This window comes from Acomys minous (assembly GCF_964271855.1).
Source record: "Acomys minous genome assembly, chromosome: 3".
Classification (NCBI taxonomy): domain Eukaryota; kingdom Metazoa; phylum Chordata; class Mammalia; order Rodentia; family Muridae; genus Acomys; species Acomys minous.
In genome coordinates, this window is record NC_140485.1 from 130,488,539 (window position 1) to 130,513,909 (window position 25,371).

Consider the following 25,371-nt stretch of genomic DNA (forward strand, 5'->3'; position numbering starts at 1 on the left):
ACTAATTGTGGAGGCAAACTGCCCTGTGGGAAGATCTCTTCAAGAAGCAGTGAAACGCAGGATTCCTCAAGCTAAAGGCTTGAACCCTCTGCCTGGAAGAGTCTCTAGGGAAACTGAAGAGAGACTGAAAGGGAAGGAATAAAGCTACCAGAGACACAGCAGCACCCCACCCTCCACCACGCGCACAGCACTGCCCCCTACACCGTGGACGCTCCAACGTCCTATCCTTTGGAAGCGGAAGATGCTAACCTGTTCCTCACTGGACAGTTTCTGTGAGGAAACTTAGGGGACGAGCCCTTAGTAACTTGCCGAGGTGGCCAGAGAGCTATGACATGGGAGACCAGGGTGGGATTGTGGTCCAAACCAGAGAGCACCCTCCAGTGGCCCCCTGCAGGGTACACCCACAGCACTGAACCCCAAATTGCTCGTTCAGCACTTGAAGTCAGTTGCAACGTTGAGGTGAATGTCACCCTGGCTCCCACTTCTCAGCAGCTACATGAGCGTGGGTGGGGCAACACAGATTTCCAGCCCTTGCTGGAGCTGGCTGCCAGATTTGTTTTGTTTTTGTCAGTTAGAGTTTGAGGAAGTCCCAGAGAATCTAAGATTTCATCCCACAGAACTGACTTTTTTTTTTCCCCTTTCTTTTCTGGCCTGCTAACCTCTGGCTTTTAAAAGAGAATTTGTACTTAAAAACAAAAATAAAAATGGGCTGGACCTGTAGCTTAGTGGTGGGGTGCTTGCCTGGCATGCACTAGGCCCCATTTTAACTACCTCTAAGTTCATAGTTGTTTATAGATGAAACGTTCCCAGGCTAGATACCTGCCTACCATACCTATCTACAGAGCCCTTCATCCTGAGAAAGTCACCCCCCCTGCGCCAACTAGCAGCCATCTTTCCATCACCTCCGTGAACTTGAACCTGGCCATCTCAGGACGTCTCACTTGAGGGGAGTCACACAACACGTGTCCTCTTCTGGCACCATTTGTTTCACTTAGCGTCAGTCACTCAAGGTCCTCCCGTGTTGTGCTATGTATCAGAACGTCCTTTCTTTTTGAGGCAGAATAGTCATCCACCTGGGGTATATTCTACGTGCTGTGTTTGTTTACTCTCCCAGCTCCGGTCTACACCGGCTGCTTCTGTCTCTTGGCAACTGTCACTCAAACTGCTATGAACATGAGTGTGCTGGCCTGGACTTTTATTTCCTCCTCAATAACCCCTCTCTGACCCTGTAGGTAACGTCCAGGTACGCTTGACGCATTTATAGCCATGATCCATACACAGCCCTACCCATGTGCCAGTTCGGTCACTCCATCATAGCATCAGCTGGGCTGGGAGAAAACTCCCCAATCTTGGGTGACAAAGCTCAGGTTTCTAGTGCTGCAAGGAATCAGCCAAATCAGGCTAAGACCAGTCAATCTCTCCATCAGCCCTAAGCCTGCTGCTAAGGCTCCTGATCTACCTTCATCCGGGAAACTAGACACCAACGAACCAAAGTCTAGACCGGTAGACACTTCTGTCAGCCCGGAGAGCGAGGGTAAAGCAATCTCCACTCCTGACTCCACCGCAATCAACTTTCTACAAAGCCCACAGACATAATTTTTACTTCACCTGGGAAGACCAAGCACACACACACACACACACAAGAATCCTTGCTAAAATTCAGCAGACACTGCGTCCATAGGCAGCTAAAGATGCTTACCATATTTCCGTAAATTGAACACCAAAAAGATTTTCAGGCATGAGAAGCCAGAGGGTTCAAGGTAGTCTTCATTTGCACACAGCCCTCTAACACGCCCTCCTCCCGTGCCCTTGCCTGAAGTCTGCCCTGTGCCTGCCACGTTCACTGATAGCAGGGCACAAGCACTCACCAGCTGGGTGTGTCCCTCGGCTGTTCACAGTGGGCACTGCCCAGCTGCCTGAGCCTTCACATTGGCCCTCTCTCGCTCTCTCTCTCCAGCTAGGGAGTGCTCAGTCCCTCAGGAGTTCCTGGAGTCAGAGGAGGGCAGATGGCGCAGGCCACACCCCTGCTAGAAGCAGATCCATGCCTGGCCTCCACTTCCTGCGCAAGTCAAGTCGCAAGTCACGTTCGGCTGCAAAAGGTACTTAAAACTTTGTGTTAAGAAGAAAACGAAGAGAGCAGTCGGAGGTAGGAAGTTAGTGCCTCCGCCCCAGTCAGTGGAGGATCAAAGTACAGCAACCACGCAAAACAAACTCTCTTGAGGAGTGCAGCAGGAGCCACCTTCCAGGAGAGCCAGGAGTCCAAGAGAAACAGCATGGGGAATCTGAGCGTGAGGGCGGCTGCTAAGTTCCTGTGTGTCTGGTGAAGGCTACCTCCTGGTGTCTGGGAAGTCCATCTGCTTGACGTTGCTGCTAGGGGAAGTTGATGCTCAGCTAAAGAAGACCACAGCCCACAAGAGGGAAGTGTTACCACAAGGAAGAGAACGGAGACCACAAGTTGCACGTGGTGGAACTTAGGCTTGGAGAAGGGTTCTGCCCTTCGTACCCAAAGCCAGAAGTCCCATCGAGCAATGAATTCCTTTGAGAAAGGGGGTTGGTGCACAGCATTCTGCCACTATACAGAGAGAGAGAGAGAGTACAGAAAGCAGACTCAGAATTCTGTTTCCTAACTCTGGGGATGTTTCACAGCAAGGCAAGCAAACTGTACCGCAGCCCATCTTCCACCAGGTGACATCCTCGATGGTGACTTGCTCAAGGACACAGCCAGGGAGTCAAGCTGAGAGGACACAGGGCTTGGTTCTGAGGCAGCATCACCTGGGCAGTAGAGATGAGAACTCGGGTCCTCCTGCTTGCACCGCAAACCCTCTAACCCACTGAGTCGTCTCTCTAGCCCTTTCTGGATGGTTTTTGAGACATACTCTCTGTATGTAGTCTAGGTTGTCCTTGAACTTGCTGGGCCTAGGCTGGCCTTGAACTCAACAAAAACAGGTCATAGAAGCTCTGGGAAGGGTATCAAGATGGACCTAGGATGTGGGATATAAAAATCTTGATTTGTGGGCCACTGAAATAGCTCAGCAGGTAAAGGCACCTGTGGCCGATTCTGATAATCTGAGTTTGATTCCTAGGATCCACATGTGGAAGGAGAGAATCCATTCCTGCAAGCTGTCCTCTGACATCAACACACACTGGCACAGTGCACATACATACGTACGTACGTACGTACGTACATACATACATACATACATACATACATACATACATACATGTAATAGACATTTTAAAAGGAATTCTGGGTCTGGAAGGTTGTGGCACATGCCTTTAATCCCAGCCCCCAGGAGGTTAGAAGCAGGCAGATCTCTGAGTTTGAGGCCAGCCTGGTTTACAGGGGCAAGTTCCAGGACAGCCAAGGCTACACAAAAGAACCTTGTCTTGGAAAACAAACAAACAAACAAACATAATTCTGATTTGTGCCCATCCCTGGGTCAAGAGCACTTCTGAAGAGGATGGGGCAAAGTGAGAAGCATCAGATTATTTCTCAAAAAGGATGGTTGTGGGTGGTGAGATGGGTCAGGAGATAAAGGTACTTCCTGCCAAGCCTGGTGACTTGGGTTCTATCCCCAGGACTAACATAATGGAAAGAGAGACCTGGCTCCCTCAAGTTGTCCTCTGGCCTCCACATTCACTGTGCCACATGTGTATCCATATCCATACATACATACATACATGTATATACATACACATATGCACACACAATAAGTTGTAAACATTTTGAGCAGACAGCACCTCCTCCACACATGTGCACACTTTCACACATAGATGCATACACACACACACACACACACACACACACACGTGTATAAAATGATGGTGTCAGCCTGGTGATGGTGGTGGCACACACCTTTAATCCCAGTACTTGGGATGCAGAAGGAGGCAGATCTCTGAGTTCAAGGCCAGCCTGATTTACAGAGCAAGTTCCAGGACAACCAAGGCTACAAAATGAAACCCTGTCTTGAAAAAAAAAAAAAATGAACAGAACAGATGGTGTCTGTTCAATTGTTGGACTAGAATGTGTTTGGTGGGACTCGAAAGACTTCAGTGCCTTAATTCCTGGAGACATCATTTTGGCTGGAACACTACTCAGCTGTCTTTGTTGAGAGAACTACCATATGGTCCCTTTGCAGTATTTGATCTAGAGAAAGCTGGGCTGGGTTCATCCACAGTGGCATGTTTCAGCTGCCACAACTGGGCTTGGGAAAGAAGTCAAATCTGTTTAGGTGACTTGTTCCCCAATAGAAGGAGAAATGATTACTGTGTCATTCACTCCAAACTGAGGTCTACCTAGGGGAGGAGAGGGAAGAGCAGCAGCCTGTATGTAAAGAGTCCTGGACTCCATCTCCAACCCCGCAAAAATCAATCAACTGGAAAAGAAAAAGAAGAGGGGAGTGCCATCTTCATTAAACACAGGGCTACACCCCACAAATGCTAGTGCTGAGTCTTGAGCAAGCCTCTTTCCTTTTCCTCTTCTGCCTGATCCACCCCAAGGCTACTTCTGCCTACTCCCTGCCTTTTGGTAACACTGGGGTCTGTGCCATCAGGAAGTGGCCCCCATAGGGTGTAGGCATGTGTGTTTAGACCCTCACCGCAGAGGGAAGGTAGCACGCACTCAGAGGCCTGGAAGCCAGGGACACTCAGGGGCCTGCTTCCTTCCATACACAGTACCAGTGGACACCAGCCTTAGATGATGTTTCCTGAGGGAGCTAAAACTGCCTAGTGCAGTGGGGACAAGGTCATGCATAGGCTTGGCCAGAAAGGCCTGTCCTTGGCTGTTCCATTAATGTGTTCACCAGAGACAGGTGGGAGTCCCCAGGCTCCAAATCCTGCCAACACCAGGGATTCCAAGCCAGCCTGCTTTATGCCAATCCCATATGGGAAGAAGTTGGTGAAGACCATTTCAGCTTTTGTTCCCTGGCTGCTAGGAGCTACAAGAGCATTTCAAGGTTGGGTGGGGGTGGGGGAGGGGACAGGGAAGGCGGGTTGCCTGCACGTGATCCATCTTCCTATATTGTTCTCCTTCCTTTTGGTTTGTATTATTTTTCATATATTGAGGCTTTGTATGTCATGTGTATGCCATAAGTATCTGCTCATCTTTATATGTAACCTTTAACTCAGTTAATACTGTTTTGAGGTCTACAGGCATTTACTTTCCAATAAATGTATTGGCTTTTCCTTCATAATCTACACTGTTTTAATCTTCTTGGTTTTTGTTTGTTTGTTTTAAGTTTTTCTCTATCCTGGGATTGAAAAGACATTGTCTCTCAAACAGTAAAGATCTCTTCACTACATTTGTGTGTGTGAGTGAGTGTGAGTGTGCGTGTGTGTGTGTGTGTGTGTGTGTGTGTGTGTGTGTGTGTGTGTGTATACATTCATGCCAGAGTAACATGTGTGGAAGTCAGAAGACTTGCCAGAACTGTTTTCTCCTGCTGTGTGGGTCTCAGGGTTTGAATTCACTCAGATGTGAGGCACAGCAGCAGCCACCTTTCCCAGCTGGGCCATCTCTTCTCACTGGCCCTGTTTTTGTTATTTAAACCTATTTAAATAACAAAAAAGTAAAAAGTCTTAACTTTTAACTGTAATCTAATCTGAAGTTTGTTTTGATGAGCTTGCTGGGGAGGAACCTGGCTTACTCTTTGTAGCCTGGTGTGATGAACTTGAAGCCAGGCAGACCACTCTGCCGTTTATCATCTGTGTAGTCTCAAGACAATGAACATCTGTGCTTCAGTTTCCTTCTGTGTAAATGGAGCGATACGCTTACCATCCAAGACGAGTGTGAGAATAAGTTAGCACATGTAGTGCTGGGCTGCAGTTCAGTGGTAGAGTGCTAGCCTAGCTATGCAAAGCCCCCCTGGGCTCAATCCTCGGAGCTGCACAATACACCACGGTTAAAACATGCTTTAAGGGGCTGGAGAGAGATGGCTCAGAGGTTAAGTGCACTGGTTGTTCTTCCAAAGGTTCTGAGTTCAATTCCCAGCAACCACATGGTGGTTCGCAGCCATCTATCCTGAGATCTGGTGCCTTCTTCTGACCTGCGGGTGAAACATTGTCTACATAGTAAATAAATAAATAAATAAATCTTTTTTTAAAAAAACATGCTTTAAAAATAAGCACATGTGCGTATAACATCATCTGGTCTATGTTAAGTGTTCAGTCAGTGGCTATTATCATTTTGACTCTAAGTTCATCCATTCCTTTTGTGTGTATGTGGTACAAGGACCAAACCTCAGACAGGCCTCTGCTCCCAAATGAAAAGTCTGTGACTGTGACAGATTGACAGTCTCCCTATATATCTTAGACTAGCTTTGAACTTATGATATTTGTGCCCCAACCCTGAGTGTATTACCATGTGTGCGCGCGCCATGTGTGGAGGTCAGAGGATAACTTGTGGCGTTCATTCTTTCCTTCCACCTTGCTGATCCTTTTCGTTGTTTCTGCTGTTTACTGTATACTCCAGGATACTGGCCAGCAATTCTAGGCTATTTCCTCCTGTCTCTGCCTCCCATCTCCTGGTCCAGTGCTGAGATTACAGATGTGTGCCTCCATCACTTTCAGTGGCAGTGACATATCAGCAGCCTTGGTTTGATTTTTAAGGTCCCCTTCCTGTCTCATCATCCTAAACCCCTAGACCACCATGGCTTAAGCATAATCTTTAATGGAGATAGGATTACTATAACCGGTGGTGGCAAAGCCCAGCACTCAGAAGACACTGACAAATTGCAGAGACAAACAGGGTGTTTTGGAACACACCTTTAATCCCAACACTCAGAAGGCAGAAGCAGGAAGGAGACGTTCTGCAAGGTAGAGGCTAGTAGGTCTACAGAGAGTTCTAGGTCAGATAAGGCTAGGTACTGAGACAAAACAGCACTGCAGAGACTAGCTAAACCACCCTCCCATCAACAGTTGGAGTGTGTGCGTTCACCATACACAGACTGAGGGGCTGGAGAGATGCCTGAGCTAGTTAGAGTACCTGTTGCTCTTGCAGATGACCAGGTTCAATTCCTACCACATGTATGGCAGCTCACAAGTGTCTGTAAGTTCAGCTTCAGGAGATCTGATGTTCTTTTCTGAATATGTGTTTGTACATACAAACATACATTCATACATACATACATAACATTTATAACATATAAAATAAATAAAAGAAAAACTAACTCAATTATTACCATGTACTGCCACACACAGGCTGTTTGGTTAAGGTTTAAAAAGAAAACAATGTTCATTTCCAGGCCATCCTGACCCCACAGCTTGAGAAGGCAGATTGCCTCTTCCAGGGCAGGGCTATTGGACAGATCCTATGTGGATAGACCCTAGCCTTCCACAGATCAACCCCTTTCTCGGGACTGCAGGCCTTGTGAGAAACATGGGACCAAAGCAATGGTCCTCCAGGGTGCTTTCTAGCTTCCTCTTTTCTTTGTATAATCTCAGCTACTGAATTTACTGTCCTGCTGTACCAGTGGCTCTCAACCTGTGGGTCTCAACCCCTTTGGGAGTTGAATAACCCTTTCATGGAGGTCACATATCAGATATCCTTCATATCAGATATTTACATTGTGATTTATAACAGTAGCAGAATTACAGTTCTGAAGTAGCAATGGAAGTAATTTTACAGCTGGGGGTCACCACAACATGAGGAACTGTATTAAACAGCATTAGGAAGGTTGAGAGCCACTGCCCTGTACAATGCCTGGTGTACCCAGAGTTCCCAGGCCTGCCTTCTTCAGTTCTGTAGACATTCTCCTCGTGAGACTGTAATGCAAATAAGTTAACATTGGGAAAACGTATCTACAGCTGGAGTAACACAGAGCTTTAACAGACCACTGTTGACTCGGGAAGACCTGCCTTTCCTAGAATCCAGAGAGATTCTTAGGTTTTTAGAAGGGCCAAGGGCAATGTGAGTTGGTCCGTGCTAGTACTCCATACACTCCTAGGAAGAGATGCTATGAACATAAAGACACATAAAGGGCTGTGGGTGATGAACAGAGGGACTGAGATGAACGCAGAGAACAATGTGGATGCTGCACACGCTACACGAAGCTCTGAAAACCTAGGCCAATGACGTTGCCTTGTAAGCGATCACATATGAACGCTGGCCACCTTGTTTGGAAACGTAGGTTCCAAGGCTCAATCCAGCCCCCTCTGCTGGCCTTGAGCCAAAACATTACAGAAGCTTGAGCTCACAGCACCTCACCTCACAGGAAAGGTCCCAAGACCTTACCATGCTCCCACCCCTACCCCGTCCCAAGACACATGCAGATTCTAACTTCCTGTATCTGTGAACATAACTTTATTTGGAAATATTTTCTGTAGAAGTCACCCAGGTAAGATGCAGTTGTACAGTCTTGAGTGGGCCCTGAATGGAATGGGCAGCATCTTTATAAGAAAAGGATGAGACTCAGACCCAGAGATGCAGGGTAAAGGCCGTGTGAAGACAGAGACTAAGCTTAAAGTGATGGAGCTGTAAAGCAAGGAACACACCAGAAGCTAGCAAGCAGCAAGGATTATTAGCACCTTCAAGGGAGCATGGCCCTGACTATACTTTAAATTAGGACTTACAGTTTGCAGGACTAAGAGAGCAAGTTTCTGTTCTTTTAAGTCATCTGGCTTGTGGCCATGTGCTATGTCTGGTAGCTCTAGGAAGTGAATACACCCTTCGGCTCCCCAGAGAGCATCCCATCCCATTTACTCACCTCAGAGCAGCTCCCACTGCATGATGGGAAGACAGCAGCCGACCTGTAGCGTGACCCCAGTGCCTGAAGATTTAGCGCCTACAGTGAGTGTGTTGGAGCATCAGCTGCATCCACTCACCTAGAGGCTGTGCAGTGGGCACGAGACTTAACAGAGGCTCTCAAACCCAGCAAGTTTCATGGTGAAGCCTAGCATTATCTCCCATAAGCATGTGAGGGGGAAAGGCTATGAATGTGTGCTTTCACTCTGTGAGTAGTAATTATCAATGTAATAGTGAGACTCCTTTTATGAAGTTGAAAATATCTCCTGCCATCCGATGAGATTACAGCAACAGCAAGCAAGGCATGCTCTGAGCGTCCAAGTGAGTTGGACAGCGTGACTGTCCCCAAGACTGTAGGAGAGGTGGCCCACTAAGGGAAGGGGGACCATGTTAATGAGAGGGCTCCACTGATTCTGCTCCCACATTATCAGAGAAATTTTACCCATCTGTAGCTATTCCAGACACACAAACTGTTCTCTGCAATAAGTGATTATGTAGCAGGGATCGTAGGCCCTCGTTTATGTAGCACTTCCCCAGGGAAGGATAGTTGAATTAATTCTGGTTTGGGGTTGCACGTGGCAGAGATAAGCAATGAGTTACATTCAAAGTCATGAGGGCTGTGGTACCTACCAACCTGTTACAGAATCTATATCCAGCTCCCATTTTTCCCAGCTATATTGTGTCTCTTCCTTCCTTAGGAACATGGTCGTATTTTCTTTTCTTTTTTTTTTTAAAGATTTATTTATTTTCTATATATCTAATGTAGATATGCAGGCCAGAAGAGGGCATCAGATCTCATTATAGATGGTTGTGAAGCACCATGTGGTTGCTGGGAATTGAACTCAGGACCTCTGGAAGAGCAGACAGTGCTCTTAACCTCTGAGCCATCTCTCCAGCCCATGGTCGTATTTTCTATTGCCTGCAAATCAAATGCAGGCTTCCTGGCTTTGCATTCCCCACTCCCTCCTGTCCTTTGGCTCTCCTTTCTCTTCACAACCCTCTGCTTTGGTCATCCTATCACCCCGTGCTTCCTTAACTTTCTGCTCCTATGATTGGCACAGGCCTTTGCTTCTGACTCAAGCTTCCTGACTGGAAACCCAAGCCTCTCCACCACACAAAGCAAACAGTACAAAGCAAAACTGTTTTCAGGAACCAGGGGTCACTGTGGTCGTGTTCCAGAACTCTAGCGGCATTCTCTAACTTCTGTTTTTATACAGACTCTTGCTAGTCTGTTACTGTGTGTGAAATCTTCCCTGTGTGTCAGCTTCCCAGCAATCCAGACAAGGTAATTACTACCAAGACAGGTTTAAAAAAAAAAAAAGACTATTAAACTGGATGGGTGGCAGTGGTGGTGCACGCCTTTAATCCCAGCACTCAGGAGGCAGAGGCAGGCAGATCTCTGTGAGTTCGAGGCCAGCCTGTTCTACAGAGTGAGTTTCCAGGATAGCCAGGGCTACACAGAGAAACCCTGTCTCAAACAAAACAAAACAAACCATTACATATATTTATTGAGTGCGTGTGTCTAGTTGGTTACTCGTGTGCCAGTGTGGTTGTAGAAATCAGTGGACAACATGTAGGAGCCAGGGGTCAAATTCAGGCTTGGTGACACGTGTCTTTGACAGCCTTAAGCTATATCATTTTTAAGTTGCACAGTGAAAACACTCAACAGCTCACCCATCCATCTGCCAAGTCAGTGAATAAGGAGGGAGCAAAGGCAAAACATAAAATTGCTAATTCTTGGCACCACTCATGCTTCCCAGCCCTAGGTGGGTAAAATAAGTAGACTAGAGAGCACTCCACCAGCAAGAATGACTGATGTTACTTGCTTTGAAACATTTTGAAAATGAAGGGGATCTCCACAAGCTCATCTAACAGGAAACACAAGCTTCTCTCAAATTTCCCATCAAAGCACGGTCACCTAGCAACAGCCACTGAAAGGTAAAGCTTCTGAGATTTCGATTTTACTATCTGTTATGTATTCTTTGTGACTCAACCCTCAAGGGTATGAAATGTCAAACTTAAGATTAAATTTCCATTAACCGAAACGTTAATTGGTACAATATTTCAAACAACATGAAGGTTCTCACCCAGCTTACTAAAGAGCTATTAAAGTTCTGGTCAACATCTGAAAATTCAACTGGTAGAAGATTAAGTTAAAAGCTTAAAGTAAAGTCATATTAATGAGCAATTTGGGGTTCCAAGTAACTATTTTAACATAAAATGTACTTGCTGCTCAATTTTTTTTTTCAAAAGTCAATGGAAAATATCACCAAAGACTGGTTCCACCCACTGTAGTGTTTCTGTAGAAAGTTCTCAGCATGCATAAGGTCTTCTGTTCAATGCCAGCATCGAAGGGAAAAAAAAGTAAACCTACAGAAGCCAAATCTGCGACAGGAACTATGGGGCCAGGATACTTAGATGTAAAGTAGTAGTAATATCAGATTCCAAGCCTGCCCTGAATCTAATCAAGGTATAGCGCAAATGCTATGATTAAACATCATAATTAAAGTCACCTGGTGAGGCCGTGAACAGTGGTGCACACCCTTAATCCTAGCATTAAGGAGGCAAAGCCAGGCAGATCTTCCTGAGTTCAAGGCCAAGGGCCTGGTCTGCATAGTGAGTCCCAGGCCAAGCAAGACTACATAATCTCAAAAACAAGAGTCACCCGGTGAAGTAGCCGGGACTAGGGCTCAGTTGGTAGTGGCCTTGCCTAGCACACATGAAGCCATGAAGCCCTAGGTTTACTCCTCAATACCACATAAATGGGGCATGGTGGTTCACATTTATAATCCCAGCTCTCCGGAGATTGGGGCAGAAGGATCAAGAAGCTCAAAGTCGAGGGGAGGACATCCTATTGGAACTCTAGATGAGAGAAGCATGGGAGAATAGCAAAGTAGAAGGATCCAGAGGGTCCTAGAAACCTACAAGTAGAACATTATGATAGGCAGATTTGGGCCCAGGGGTCCCGCTCAAACTAGGCACCAGCCAAGGACAATACAGGCAGTAAACTTTAAACCCCTACCCAGATCTAGCCAATGGTCAGAACAGTCTCCACAGTTGAGTGGAGAGTGGGGTATGACTTTCACACGAACTCTGGTCCCTCATATTTGACCATGTCCCCTGGAGGGGGAGACCTGGTAGCACTCAGAGGAAGGATAGCAGGTCACCAAGAAGAGACTTGATACCCTATGAGCATATACAGGGGGAGGAAATCCCCCTCAGGAACAGTCATAGGGGAAGGGAATAAGGGGAAAATGGGAGGGAGGGAAGAATGGGAGGATACAAGGGATGGGATAACCATTGAAATGTTACAAGAATAAATTAATTAAAAAAAAAAGATGCTCAAAGTCATACTCACCTACACAGCGAGTTTCAGGCCTGGTTGGGTTACAAATGACCCGTGTCTCTAAAATAAAACAAAACAAAATAAAATAAAATACAAAATAAATAAATGGGGGAATATCACTTGGTGAAAACCACAGCATCTCAAAAGAAATCCTCATATATTAAATTTGGGAATGTGAATTACTATAGCTAATATGGAAAACAGTAGAGCTATTTGGGGGGAGGGGAACCTGGAAGATAGTACCATATAATCCAGCAATCTAATGGGTTTAAATTGGCATGTTCAAGGGCTGTCTGTGCTCTCAGCTCACTGCCACACTGATTACAACAGCTCAGACATAGAGCAGAGCCACTTGGCTATCAATGCAACATAGAGAAAACATGCCTACACACAATAGGATACTAGTTATCCTTTATGAAGGAAACTCATTTGCAGCAACATGGACGAGCCTGGAAGACATTAATGCTGAGTTATGTAAGCCAGGCCCAGAAACGTAAATTCCATGTGGCCTCACTCTTATGGGAGGGGACTCTATAAAAGTCAAACTCAAGAATGAAATGGTTGTCAGACCCCAGGACAGTGGTTCTCAACCTGTGGGGCACGACCCCTTTGGGAGTCAAATGACTATTTCATGGGGTGGCCTAAGACCATTGAAAAACATGAATATTATATTATGATTCATAACAGCAGCCAACTTTCAACTATGAAGTGGTAATAAAATAATTTTATGGTTGGGGGTCACCACAACATGAGGAACTAAAGGGTTGCAGCATTAGGGAGGATGAGAACTACTGTCCTAGGGTAGAGTGATAAGGAATAGAGGAGGCTTGGGTCAAAAGATGTGTTTACTAGACGAAAGGAAGAAATGTCTGGGAAATACTGCATGGAGTCCAAACTACAGTTAATAATAACAACTAATAGATTTGAAAATGCCTCAAAGTAGACTTTGGACAAAAGAAAGAAAACAGTGAACTGACATTTATAAATGGATTTACTTGTTACAGAATATGAACATTTATCAAAGCATATTGAATACCCATAAAGTATATAAAATTACTGTCAAATACATAGGAAATATAAAACAGCTTCTTATAAACTTGCAAACAAAGGTATTTTTCCTTGAAATGCTTGGTGCATATCTTTTTACCATTCCAATATTGCAGAGCTGTTAAGTCAGGCCTCAGGTGTCTGAAGGTGACTTCTCACTGCTCCCAGCTTGTCTCTTTTCATTCTTCCAGACCACATCTGAGAACCATCTGGGCGAGCAACACTTAGTTCTCTATCCAGGACTGCCGTCTGCTCATCTCTGCACGCATGCGCGCACAAGTTTGCAGAGGTATGTGGAGGTGAGAGGTCCATGTCGGGTGTCTTCCTCAATCACTCTCCATCACAGTTTTTGAGAAAAGATTTCTCAATGCTGTAGCTTCCCCCGCTCCTGCCTCTCCAGTGCCAGGATTATTAGCACACACTAGCATGCCTGGGTATGTGGTGCTGAGGATCCGAGCTCAGTCCTATGCTTGTGAAGAAGCACTGTACCAACTGAGCCATTTCCCCAGCCAGGCTGCTAGCTTCTTATGTACTTAAGCCTCTTCTATTGGTGGTCAAGAATATGTACAATAATGGAGCAACATCCATCTAAGTTGTATGATGAAATGATACTCTCATGGCTACCCCTGCCCCCACACAATCTGCATACCAGGTAAATTACAGCAACCATAACTATAAATGCATTGAAAACTCAACGCATATGGCTAGACAGTACCACGCCTAGGTGAAAATGTTCAGTGGCACTGCTTAGATAGCAAAAACAACACACATCCCAAAGCTCAGTAGCAGAGCAACTGAGCAACTGCGCTGTATTCCCAACCGCCTGACAAGAATGAATTCGTTCTTAAAAAAAAAAAAAAAAAAAAGTCAGAGAAGTAAGCATATACTGTGCGATTTATATAAAATTCAAAAACATACAAAATTAACAATAGGGCAAACAGAACTCAGACTGATAATTCCTGGAGGGAAAGGGGATATATGGAGCGTCCATAGCACTTTTATCTCTTATGCTGTGGCCAGGTACACAAACACTTCCATTTACTACGTTTTATATCTTATATGCAAGTTGATGGGTTTCTGTGGTATGAAATGCTTCACTTTAAAAAGTCTGAAAATATGAAAGATGTTAAATATGAACATTACCATGTATGCATAACAATAATATTTGTATAAAAAACTATACACAAAAAAAGTCCCCATGCTCTTCCAGTGCCCCACACCATCAGTTAACATGGAAGCACACAGAGTTAGCTGTGTGGGCAGGATGGGTCATCTGCGAGTGCTCCAAGTCAGGCAGGAGCAGACCTGCTAGCCAGTTCCTTCCAGCTCTCCCCTGCTCATCTGTACTTAGATTTTTCTTTGTCTTTGGATTTCTTTGGACTTCTGCTTCGGTCCCTCTTTCTACTCCTCTCTCTTTCATAAGGATCTGTCTGGTACTTGGACTTGTGGCTGTTACTATGGTGACCATCCCTTTCTCGAGATCGGCTGCGACTGCGGTTCTGACGTCGATCTCTCTTTTCATTCTTCTGTTTCTCCCAACAGCTTTCTTCTTCTTCATAATGGCCAAAACCCATTTCCCTGTAGATATCCTGTCAAAGAAACGCAGTTTTAAAGTCAGTTAGTAAAATCATCCATGACCATAGTCAATCCATAAAACCTAGGAAAAAAATTAGCCATTAGCAAGTGGTTGCAGCTGCTCAATTTTACCTTTTTTTTTTTTACTTTTCTTTCTTTCTCTAGGCAGGCTCATGCTATGTAGCCCAAGCTGTAATGACCTCACACTTCTCCAGCCTCAGCTTCTCTCAGTTACCTGCCCTCATGGCTTCAGTGTGTGTGCTACCTACCACTCATACAGCAAATGACCACAAGAGTTAACCTTTTCTTAAGGTCTAATTGGTTTACATCTATTTCAGTTGAGTTGAAGGATTAGACCCAAAACCATGACGCTGAAGCAGCCAAGTAAACTCTGCACAGGTCTTGGTTTTTCTCCTAATGGTATCTGAGGAATGAGCCCAGAGCTTCACACATGCCAGGGAAGTACTCTACGACACCCCTGCCGTAGAGCAACAGCCAATGTTCTGATTATATATTATCATATGTCAATCATTCTCCACTTCCCCAAAATGTGGTCCCATCCCTGAACTGCAGTGAAACTACTAACATCTCCTAGCAATTCTACAAAGAAGATAGCACTCAAATAGCACAACAGGAAGATACTTAGGCAAGCCAGTCGGCCTAAAATGAAAAGAAAACAGACCGCAAATTTTGACCTGGACAAAGCGCACAGTGCCTGCCACACTGCTCTTAAACTCACTCTGTAACCCAGGCAAGCCTGGAACTCCTGATCCCCTGTCTCAACCTCCTACGTAGCTAGAATTAGAGGTTATGTTACCTGGCTCAAACAAACAAACAAACAACTGGTGCTGGGGCTCAAACTCAAGGCCTCATGCACACTAATGACACATTCTACTATTCCCTTAGCCCAGTGAATTTTAAAGTAGTTTTTAATGTCATCTCTCTATATCTTCAAATACATTTTCTAAGGTCAGACGAGGCTGACACATGATATGTTAACACTCTTCCTCAGTAAGTCAGGCATGGTGCACATACCTTTAATGCAGGAGGCAGAGACAGGCAGATCTCTATGAGTTCAGACTGACATACCTTAGCAAACTCTGTGCCAGTCAAGGCTACATAGGGAGACCTATCCTTAAAAGTGAATTAAGAAACAATCTACTACTGTCACGACAGTAAAAAAACTATCTGGGCTGGAGGTACAGGGGCAGACATACTAGAGTGCTTACTAAGGAGCCGTAGCCCTCCAGTTTGACCCCTAAAGGATAGCTGTTTGGAGAACTGAGGCCCATGTTGACTATTCAGCAGTCACTCTTCAGCTAATCCTACTCAATTTCCTGTAGCCTAGCAAAACCCAAACCTCAGCAACACAGAGCCAACTATAGAATTAAGGCACAGGGTGCAAAATTAAACAGATAACTTTTTAAACTCAATAGCAAGGCTGCCATTCAACAAGCAACAACTTAAAAGAAACAAGTTAAAACATCCTTATGCAACTGGACTCTCCCTGCAAACAGCAGCAAATAGGAAAATCTGAGCTACACTTAAAACTTGTACTGAAATTCCTATTAGTAATTATATCTTTAAGACTAAAATAGAAAATACCAATGCTGAACCTTTTTTTAAACAAAGAAATTAATATAACTATATTATCCAATCAAAATATGAAACCCCCAAACTTAATGTATTTACAGGGGAAAGGTTAGAAAATTATAATTTAGAACCTAACACTCCAAAAATGATTGTAAACCTTAAGGGGTGTGTGTGGGTGTCAGAGGATAGCTCTCAGCAGGGTTGATAATTTCCTTCCACATTGCTGAGGCAGAGCCTGCTCTCTCGTCATTTCTGTAGGCTGGAGCAGCATGTCCCCACGCTGGTCCTCACATTTCTAGGATTTTCCTATTTCTACTTTCCATATTAATGCAGGAGTGTAGAGATTATAGATGTGTGGCAGACAGCAAGTTGTTTTGTTTTTCTTTTCTTTTTAAAGGGAGGCTCCATGGACTGAACTCAGTGATTAGATTTGCATGGCAAGTGCTTTTTACCTGCTAAGCCATCTCTGCGGCCCTTTAAAACTGCTAACAGCATTTCTTCCTTTTTATTACATGTCAAAAGAAAGAGACTGCCACTGTAAAGTAATCAGAAAGTAGGAGCTCGGGAGATGGCTCAGTCATAAAGTGCCTGCAAAACAATACAAGGGCCTGAGTTCAGATCCTTAGCTCCCCTGTGAAAAGTTAGGTGAGGTGGCATGTGCCTGTAGCCCTAGCATTGTTGGAGTAGTGACAAACAGATCCCTAGAGCTTGCTGGTCAGTGAGTTTAGCCAATTTGTGAGCTCTGAGCTCAGGCAGAGATGCTGTCACAAAGAAAATAGAATGGAGAACACAGAGGAAGACACTTAACTGGAACCTCTGTCCTTTACACACAGAAATGCACACACACGCGCGCACATACACACACACACCACATGTATACTTGTACACAAACATATGCAAAAGAAATAAATATAAATTTTTAAATACCTACCCTTCAAAGTTGGATTAAAAAGTTCCTACCAGTAAGGAGAAAAACAAGACATATCCAGTCTTTGCATTTCTTTAAAGCTCAATTATCTCAATTAGAACATTTATCTCAAGCCTGAATTCACTGAAAATTCCTAAGTAGAGGTCTAAGCTAAAAACAACATGTGAAGAGGGGCTTCGAAGGCTTTAGTAGAAAACATACTAAATATCCATAAGAATGTGATATGATGTCTATTTTTGAAGTCTGGGGCGGTCTAGAACCAAATTAACAGAAATTAAGAGAAAGGAGGTGAGCTATAGAGATGGCTTAGTGCAATGGCCTCTAAGCCAAACAGAGTGTAGCTGCAGATTTGGTAAGAGACCCTGATGTAAAGGAATAAAGTGGAGTGATAACCCAGGACACCTGACACCTCCTGTAGTCTCCACACACACGTGTACATGTACCAAAATTGCACATGCACACACAAATAAATCAATCTGGGAAGAAAGGAAACAATGTTGTTAGATCAGCTGGAATACTGCACTGTGGGTCAATTCTATTAGAATAACAACAGGGCAAAGGGAAGAAGAGGAATGCTAATGTTCCTGGAAAAAAGAAAGAAGACTTACAAAAGGCAAGTGTACTTGGCCATCCATCCTAACAACATGCACACAGGTACATACACACACACACACATATACATACAAACACGAGAGAGAGAGAGAGAGAGAGAGAGAGAGAGAGAGAGAGAGAGAGAGAACACTGTAAAATGAAGACAAATATAAAATACACTGTTACCTACAAGGGAAAAAAAGGGTGATGGGATAGGGTTCAAGTTACAGCTTCTATGTGTACTATTATGTAGACTTTTCCTTTCTTTTAAACTCAGAGCCTCACTGTGTAACTCAGTCTGGCTTCAAGCAGTTGGCCTTCCTGCCTCAGACTCCCAGGCACTACAGTTATAGATGTGTGCCACCATAGTGTTCAGTTACATTTTATTTTTGAACCTTTCTGTTTTAAAAACTACAAACCATTTAATCCCACTACTTGGGAAGTAAAAGCAAAGGGAGGCAGGTCTCTGTGAGTTCGAGGCCAGCCTGGTCTGTATGATGAGTTCCAAGCCAGCTAGGGCTACACAGTGAGATCCTGTCTCAAAACAAAGCAGCCACAAAACAAAACTATAACCACCACCCCACTCCCCCAAAAAGGTTTGTACAGCCCATTACCATGAAATAGAAAATGAGACAAACTACCTGAAATAAGAGCTAGGCTAATCATGGCCACAGGAACAACTACTGTATGTGACCTTAAAGCAGCACCTTGACAGTAGTAGCGGAAATAATGAGACTAACCAGACATAGAAAATATTTGCACATACCTGCCCACATTTATTGTAACAACTTGTCTGTGAAGTATCTCCTTTCTCAAAGAAGGAAACGGTGACTCAAAGTTAGCTTGCCAAGGTCACATCAAGGATAAGCTGTGCAGAAATGTCGCTCTTAACTCTCCCCGGAAAGCCTTGACTCTGTTTACTGGAACACAGCTCTTCATCCCTGCCTCTACACTCTCACTGTGCTCCTTCCTCACCTTAGTCTACTGAAATCTTTCTCACTCACCAGGACCATCTCAAATGAGTAACAGAAGGTAAAATAAAAGCATCGAGCTATGACGGAATGGCTTTTTACTATTGAACAAAGAGCCAAAATAGGCTAAAAAGGATTTCCTTTCATTATTACTATTTTAGGAAATATACTGCTCAGGGGAACTTTGATGTGATATTTAATAGTGACTGCTATTTTTATTTTACATCTACAGTATAGACAAGACATAAGAGTTCACAGCTGTCATCCTACCAACTGGAAGGCGCAGGATCAGGAGTTCAAGGGCAGCTCCTACTACATACCAAGTTCAAAGCCAACCTGGATTACCAGAGACCCTGTCAACAAACAAACCTACGGAACCTAGCATGCCAGCAGTACTGCCCATGCTGATCACCAATGTCTACTGTAGCACCATTCACGATAGCCAAGTTCTGGCCACAACTAGGTGTCTAGTAATGGAGGAATGAATGAGGAAAATGTAGATATCTACAATGGAATTTTTTTTCAGCCATGAAGTACAACTAGAAAGTCATACTCAGCAAGTTAAGGCAGGCTCAAAAAGATGAACTGTGTATGTTTTCTCTCATTTGTGGTTTTAGATTTTATAAAGTATTGTATGTATAGATTAAATATAGGAATGATATTGTCTAGGGGAACAGGGGACTAATAGGAAAGGAGTGGAAGGAATATCTGCAACATACAACGCATATGTGTAAAAATATTTAAAATTAAGGGGCTGGAGAGGTGTGCCTCAGACAGGACTGTTCCCTGAGCAAGCATAAGGAACTGTGTTCAAACCCCCAAAACCACACAAAAAGCTTATTACAAAGGTTATAAGCCTGTAATCCCAGTGCTAAGGGTAACAGAGGCAGGAGGATTTCCGGGGCTTGCTGGCTGCCTGACTTAGCTCCAGGTTCAGTGAGACCCCGTCTCAAGGGAATAAGATGGACAGTGATAACACAGGACACCAGGTGTCCTCCTCTGGCTTCCCTGACGCATACCCCACACATACACACAAACATACATACATAATTTTTTAACTTCAAGTTTTTAAAGTGCTGAAGGGCTGACAGACAGTGCAGCATTTAAAAGGATTTGCTGCTTGTCCAGAGGACTCAGGTTCGGTTCCCATCACCCACATAAGATTGCCTCTAACTCCAGCTCCAAGTTATCCAAAGCCCTCTTCTGACCTCCAATGGCAAGTACCATGTATTTACAGACATGTATACATAAAGTAAATAATAACTATAAAGCTGGGGGGTTTTTTGTTTTGTTTTGTTTGGTTTGGGTTTTTTTGGTTTTTTGAGACAGAGTTTCTCTGGGTAACAGCTCTGGCTATCCTGGAACTTGCTCTGTAGACCAGGCTGGCTTTGAATTCACAAAAATTAATAAATCTTTTTAAAAGTGTTGACAAGCTAGCAATTGAAAGGAAAAATTTCAATATAGCCACATTTGGGGGTTTTGTTTTGTTTTGTTTTTGATGAAAATACGTATCCATAGGTAAGGTGATCATTCTTGGTTAAAATGTGGAAATATATAACAATTTAAATTACTCTGAAAATCATATTTCTATCCTGTGGGATACATTCTTTAAAATTAAGCCCCACTATCTTGTGTGACCATTCTATAGCTCAAAGCAGGGAATTACTATTTAAAGCTAACCCCTAAAGCACACCACCACCAAGTACTGTACAAAAGGATAAAGTATTGATTGCTCCATTCTTAAGCCTGAGTATTAAAAATACCTGATTAGGATTCTTGATTGGCATGTAATCTTCATCATCGTTTTCTTCAGAGCAGTGGCGTGTTTTCTTTTTGTGTTTTTTACTTGTGTGTGCGTGGCCTGACTTTGAGTCTTCTGCCTGCTCATCTAGTATAAGATCATATTTTGCACTGAAGCATTTAATTAAGGACAACTGGGATAAATGATGGACAAGAAGCAAAACATAAGAAATACGGTAATTAAGGAGGACATAAAGCTAAATGAAGCTTAAAGCAAACAGCATCCCAAAGCCCAGAATAGATTTCTAGACCACTTAGCACCATGTCTCACTGCAGTCAAGAGAAGCGGAAGGGACCCTGGCATCAGGCAGCTAACCACCACCAGGCAAAAGCCACAAGGAGAAGAGAACCCAAAACATATTTGTCAGTAATAAAAAAGCTTAATTTAGGAAATGAGGAATGCCACCAACTATGAGACACTATGAGGCATATGAGCCCCAAAGCCAGACACTCTAGAGAAAAGGTGCGTTCCATGACCCTCCTTAGGTCAGGAGAAGCATTAGCAAGAAACAGTGATGATGCAGCAACTAAAACTGTAACTTACATAAACACAGATATGCATATTAGAACCATGTTTAATTATCAGAAAATGGGAACAGTATTTAATAATATGTAATAAGATTTTAGTATCATAACATGATATAACATAGGAGCAGTAATTAATCATTATTCTAAAGGCTATGAAGGCCTATATAAAAATTAAAGTGACAAGAAGCTTAAGCCAAACACTTATGGTTGGAATCCAGCAGACAAAGCAGGCAGATCTCTGCAAGTCTGCGCTGCAGTGAGACCCCATGTCAACTGGACTACAACTGCCTGTAACTCTGGCTCTAGAGAGCCAACACCCTCTTCTGGCCTCTTCAAGTACCCACATTTATTTATATATGTACATAGCTCTACACACACACACACACACACACACACACACACACACACACCAATCTTTTTTTAAAAACTTCATGAACAGGAGCATACTTGTAATCCCAGCGATTCAGAAAGTTAAGGGCAAAAGAAGATTATTCTGAGACTAGCCTGGACTACAAATAAGTCCTACCCGGGGAAAGGATGGGGTCCTACATACACAATACAGTAAGTTTACCTTCATCAAACTTTATGAAAGACAAAGGTTTAAAAGGAAAAAAATAAAGGCACCATTTGTGTACAAGTCTTTTCCAAATTTTATATAAAATGTCACTAAATTTTTAATTGTGAGTGAAGCCAAGGGTGTAGCTCTTTGGTAAAGTGTTTGCTATCATTCGGAGAACCCTGGGTTTGATCCTAGCACAATAAAAATGTTTTACATCAGAAATAAGCAGTTACTCTAGTGTAATATAAAGCATAAACTGGGCATGGCGGTGCACACCTTTAATATAAACACTTGGGGGGCAGAGGCAGACAGATCTCTTCAGACCCTGAGACCAGCCCGGTCTACACAGTAAGCTCTGGGACAGCTACATAGGGAGAACTTGTCTCAAAAACTGAACTAAGAGAAAGCATAAACCTAGTGTGAGAATACTCTCTGTCCCTGAAGTGGACTCTGGAATGTGAGGACTCTGAGGACGGCTAACACAGGAGTACTGTGTTAGCTGCATGTGGGACTGGAGTCAACACAGTCATGTCCTTTAGGACTGGAATCTAACGTCTATTTTCATAGTGCCACAGCTTAGGCTGTTCCAGGCACATCCCATACACACATATGACCAAAAAGTTAACAATGACCTTCTAGCTTCCCACAAGATGGCCAGAGACGGCCAGTCAGTCCCACTATTACTTCATTGCCTACAGTTTCTTTCCTCTTCTATGCTATGCCTGACTGTTTCCAGTGTTCTTCAAACTAACAGTCAGAATTCAAAAATGAGATGGAGAATTTATGGTTCACAACTAGAAATTTTAGAAGTTATGTAGAACAAGATAGGGAACAGCACCTAATGAAATACTGTTGCTGGGGTGTAGTGCAGAGGTAGCACACTTGCACAGTGTGTGCAAGGTCCTGGGTTAAATCCCACCACTGTTGGGACAACAAACAAACAAACAAAAAACCTTACAAACTTTTGCTTGAGTTGTGTATGTGGTGTGTGTGTGTGAAAATGAAGATAAATAATTTACTAGGAAAGACATAAGCTTTATTTTTTTTTTTAGGATGAGGTTCTTAATAAGTTTCCAAGCCTCACCGTGAACTAGGAAGTAACTGGAATCTCACGCATCCACCCTGTGCTCCTAAACCTTCTAAAATGGTGGGTAAAGAACACAGTATCATGGGTTGGGGTATAGCTCAATTAGTAGAGTGGTTGTCTAGTGTTCATAAAATAATATATTGACTTCCTTATGGTCAGAAGGACCTCCTTGGTAAGCATCTCTACAGCTACACTTCCTTTACTTGTCCTATACAGTCCCCTTTAAGTGGTTAACCTAGACTTACCTCACAGATGTGGGGGTAACTTGGGCATATTCATCTATGCCTTTTATGACTATGAGCTTTAGTCACATGCCTTCTAATAACCTATTTTTTTTTTTAGGACCAACCTCAGCTCGCTGGTCTGGCTGCCCGTGAAGCCTGTCAGGCTGATGCTGTCAGCTCCCTCCAGACTCTAGCTCTAACACATCCGACACTCTGAGCACTGCAGGCGGCAACACATTTTAAAGCATGACTGTCTAAAAGTCAACCTCATACTCATCGTTCCATGATGAGTACTTGGAGAAGAAATGCCTATATAACACAGGAAAAGAGAATCTCTTTCATCAACAGAAACTAGGAAACAAAGATGCCATGTAGCAGACATGATCACCAAGGAAACAACCTTTGCAACATGTGGAGTGATAAATTTATAATGGGAAAGTCAATTATGGTGGAACAAATAAAAATGACATAATATGAACAGTATGCTTCACTACTTTTAACTTATTGCAACTTAAAACTTGGAAGAACCTGAATTGCATGGCAAAGTCAATAGATTTCTTTTTAATCCTATAAATGTCAATTCTTGCATTGAATAGGAAGGATCCCTAAAAAGATTTAGCAAATCTTTGTTGCTAAAATGACAATGTATTTAGAAAAAAGGCAATCCAATTATGTGACAAAGAACTACAAGACTTTGTCATCTACATAAGGAAATTAAATATAAGAGAATGAATAACACAAGGATATTTGATAGAAAGGAATTTAAAATATTAGTCTATATTAAAAAAAAATCACACTTATCTGAAGATCTTCTGAGAACACTGGATAAGCAGGAAGGTATTTATGGTACAAGTAGGAGCTAAAATACTTAGACCAAAGGTTTCTTTCAAACCTAACATTCTCCATAATACAAAACATACTGAAAGAGCAAAGTCTATGGGAGACACTGACAAGCTATGGCAATAAACTGTTCCTACACAGTGGATGGCCGTGCATTTGGAAAGGATACTCCTGCTTGGGCTTTACTTTTTCTTTCAGAACCAAATTGGATGGTTTATCCTGTTCCTTTTCATATTCCTTGAAATCACTCTTGGTGTATTTCCCACCTATTTATTAAAAGGAAAAAGAATTAGCATTGCATAATGATACATTAACAATTTTATAAAACACAAAGGGCTACTGTATAAAAGATGCACACTGAGAGGTAGAGAAAGGAAGAAAACATAAAAAACCATGCTGTCTAGTTGAGAGCAGATGTCACTTTTCTTGGTAGTCATCTACTGCCACCTAATGACACATGTGAATATTACAACATCCAACTGAAGTAAACACCCATATTACTTTGTTCAAGTAGTCCATGCAGCGGCCAGCAGCTAACACTACTCCTAAATAGACATGTGGTTCCCCGCCCCCAGTAGGACTGTACTTATAACACATAAAAACACATCAAGAGCTGGAGTGGGGAAGGGTCTGGGCCTGGTGAGACTGGTGAGCCAAGCTGGGACAGGTTTCTCCTTCAACCACAAGAGAAGCCGACCCTTCTGTATTGTGATCCAATTGAGAACAAAACAGGTCTCTTTATGATCAGAAAAGGTTACACTCCCTCTAAGCAGTGGGCTGAAAATGAACTTGATTTCTAAGTAAGAAAACTGAGGGTGAGGACTGGTCGAGAACCGTGCAGCTGCACTGAAAAAGAAGAAACTTCAGCGTGGCCTTAGGTAAAGGACCAGGTGAAGGGACAATTTGGAGAAAAAAGTGCTTCACACAGACAAGGTATTTCTCTCTCTGGATTTTTTTTATAGACCTTAATAAAAATATTAAAGAAAAACATCAAGTCATTTTCACAAAAGTGTACTAATCATGTATTTCAATAGCAGGGAAGGATCAGAAGAGAAACAGAGAGCACAGAACCACAATCCGAGTCACTTCCTCTATCAGAGATCACAGCTGCCAGGGGCCTTCCAACTGACTTCTCCCTTTTCTAAGCCCCAGAAGGTGATACAGCCTACCACTTACCAGCAAACAGTTTTCTTTCTTTCTTTCTTTCTTTCTTTCTTTCTTTCGGGGGGTGGGTGGGTAGAGGAGTGGGGTGGGATGTTTCAAGACAGGGTCTCTCTATGTAGCCTTGGCTGTCCTGGACTTGCTTTGTAGACCAAGCTGGCTTCGAACTCACAGCCATCCACCTGCCTCTGCCTCCTGAGTGCTGGGATTAAAGGCATGAGCCACCATGCCCAGCTTATTTCATATTTTTAAAATGCAGTAAAATCGTGAAAAACAAATCTGTTGTTTTGTTTTTGTTTTTCTGAGATGGGAACTTAACTATGTAGCCCACTGGCCTTGGAGTGGCTATGTAAAGTAAGTTGGCCTCTTAACTCACAGACATCT

At 43.4% G+C, this 25,371-nt stretch overlaps 2 protein-coding genes across 9 annotated transcripts in view; both read right to left on the bottom strand.

The window, feature by feature from the left end:
• Positions 1–13,852, bottom strand: part of ZC3H12D (zinc finger CCCH-type containing 12D) — a 44,151-nt gene extending 30,299 nt beyond the window's left edge. Inside the window, exons 1-4 of one of the 8 annotated variants that reach the window (XM_084777989.1) lie at positions 13,231–13,852; positions 12,096–12,143; positions 5,771–6,041; positions 1,869–2,772 (exon numbers count right to left, since the gene is read on the bottom strand). The gene's annotated coding sequence lies outside the window, so the exon portion shown is untranslated. Of the gene's footprint in view, positions 1–1,699; positions 1,848–1,868; positions 6,042–8,699; positions 12,144–13,230 lie in introns of those variants that run through there. The other 7 variants (XM_084777991.1, XM_084777986.1, XM_084777988.1 and 4 more) reach the window with 7 other exon arrangements.
• Positions 13,853–14,006: 154 nt separating this feature from the next.
• PPIL4 (peptidylprolyl isomerase like 4) overlaps positions 14,007–25,371 on the bottom strand; it is a 31,856-nt gene continuing 20,491 nt past the window's right edge. The window contains exons 11-13 of the mRNA XM_084777996.1: positions 23,996–24,092; positions 20,552–20,699; positions 14,007–14,719 (exon numbers count right to left, since the gene is read on the bottom strand). Coding sequence (XP_084634122.1) covers positions 14,468–14,719; positions 20,552–20,699; positions 23,996–24,092 — 497 coding nt within the window. The 3' untranslated portion in view covers positions 14,007–14,467. The remainder of the gene's footprint in view (positions 14,720–20,551; positions 20,700–23,995; positions 24,093–25,371) is intronic.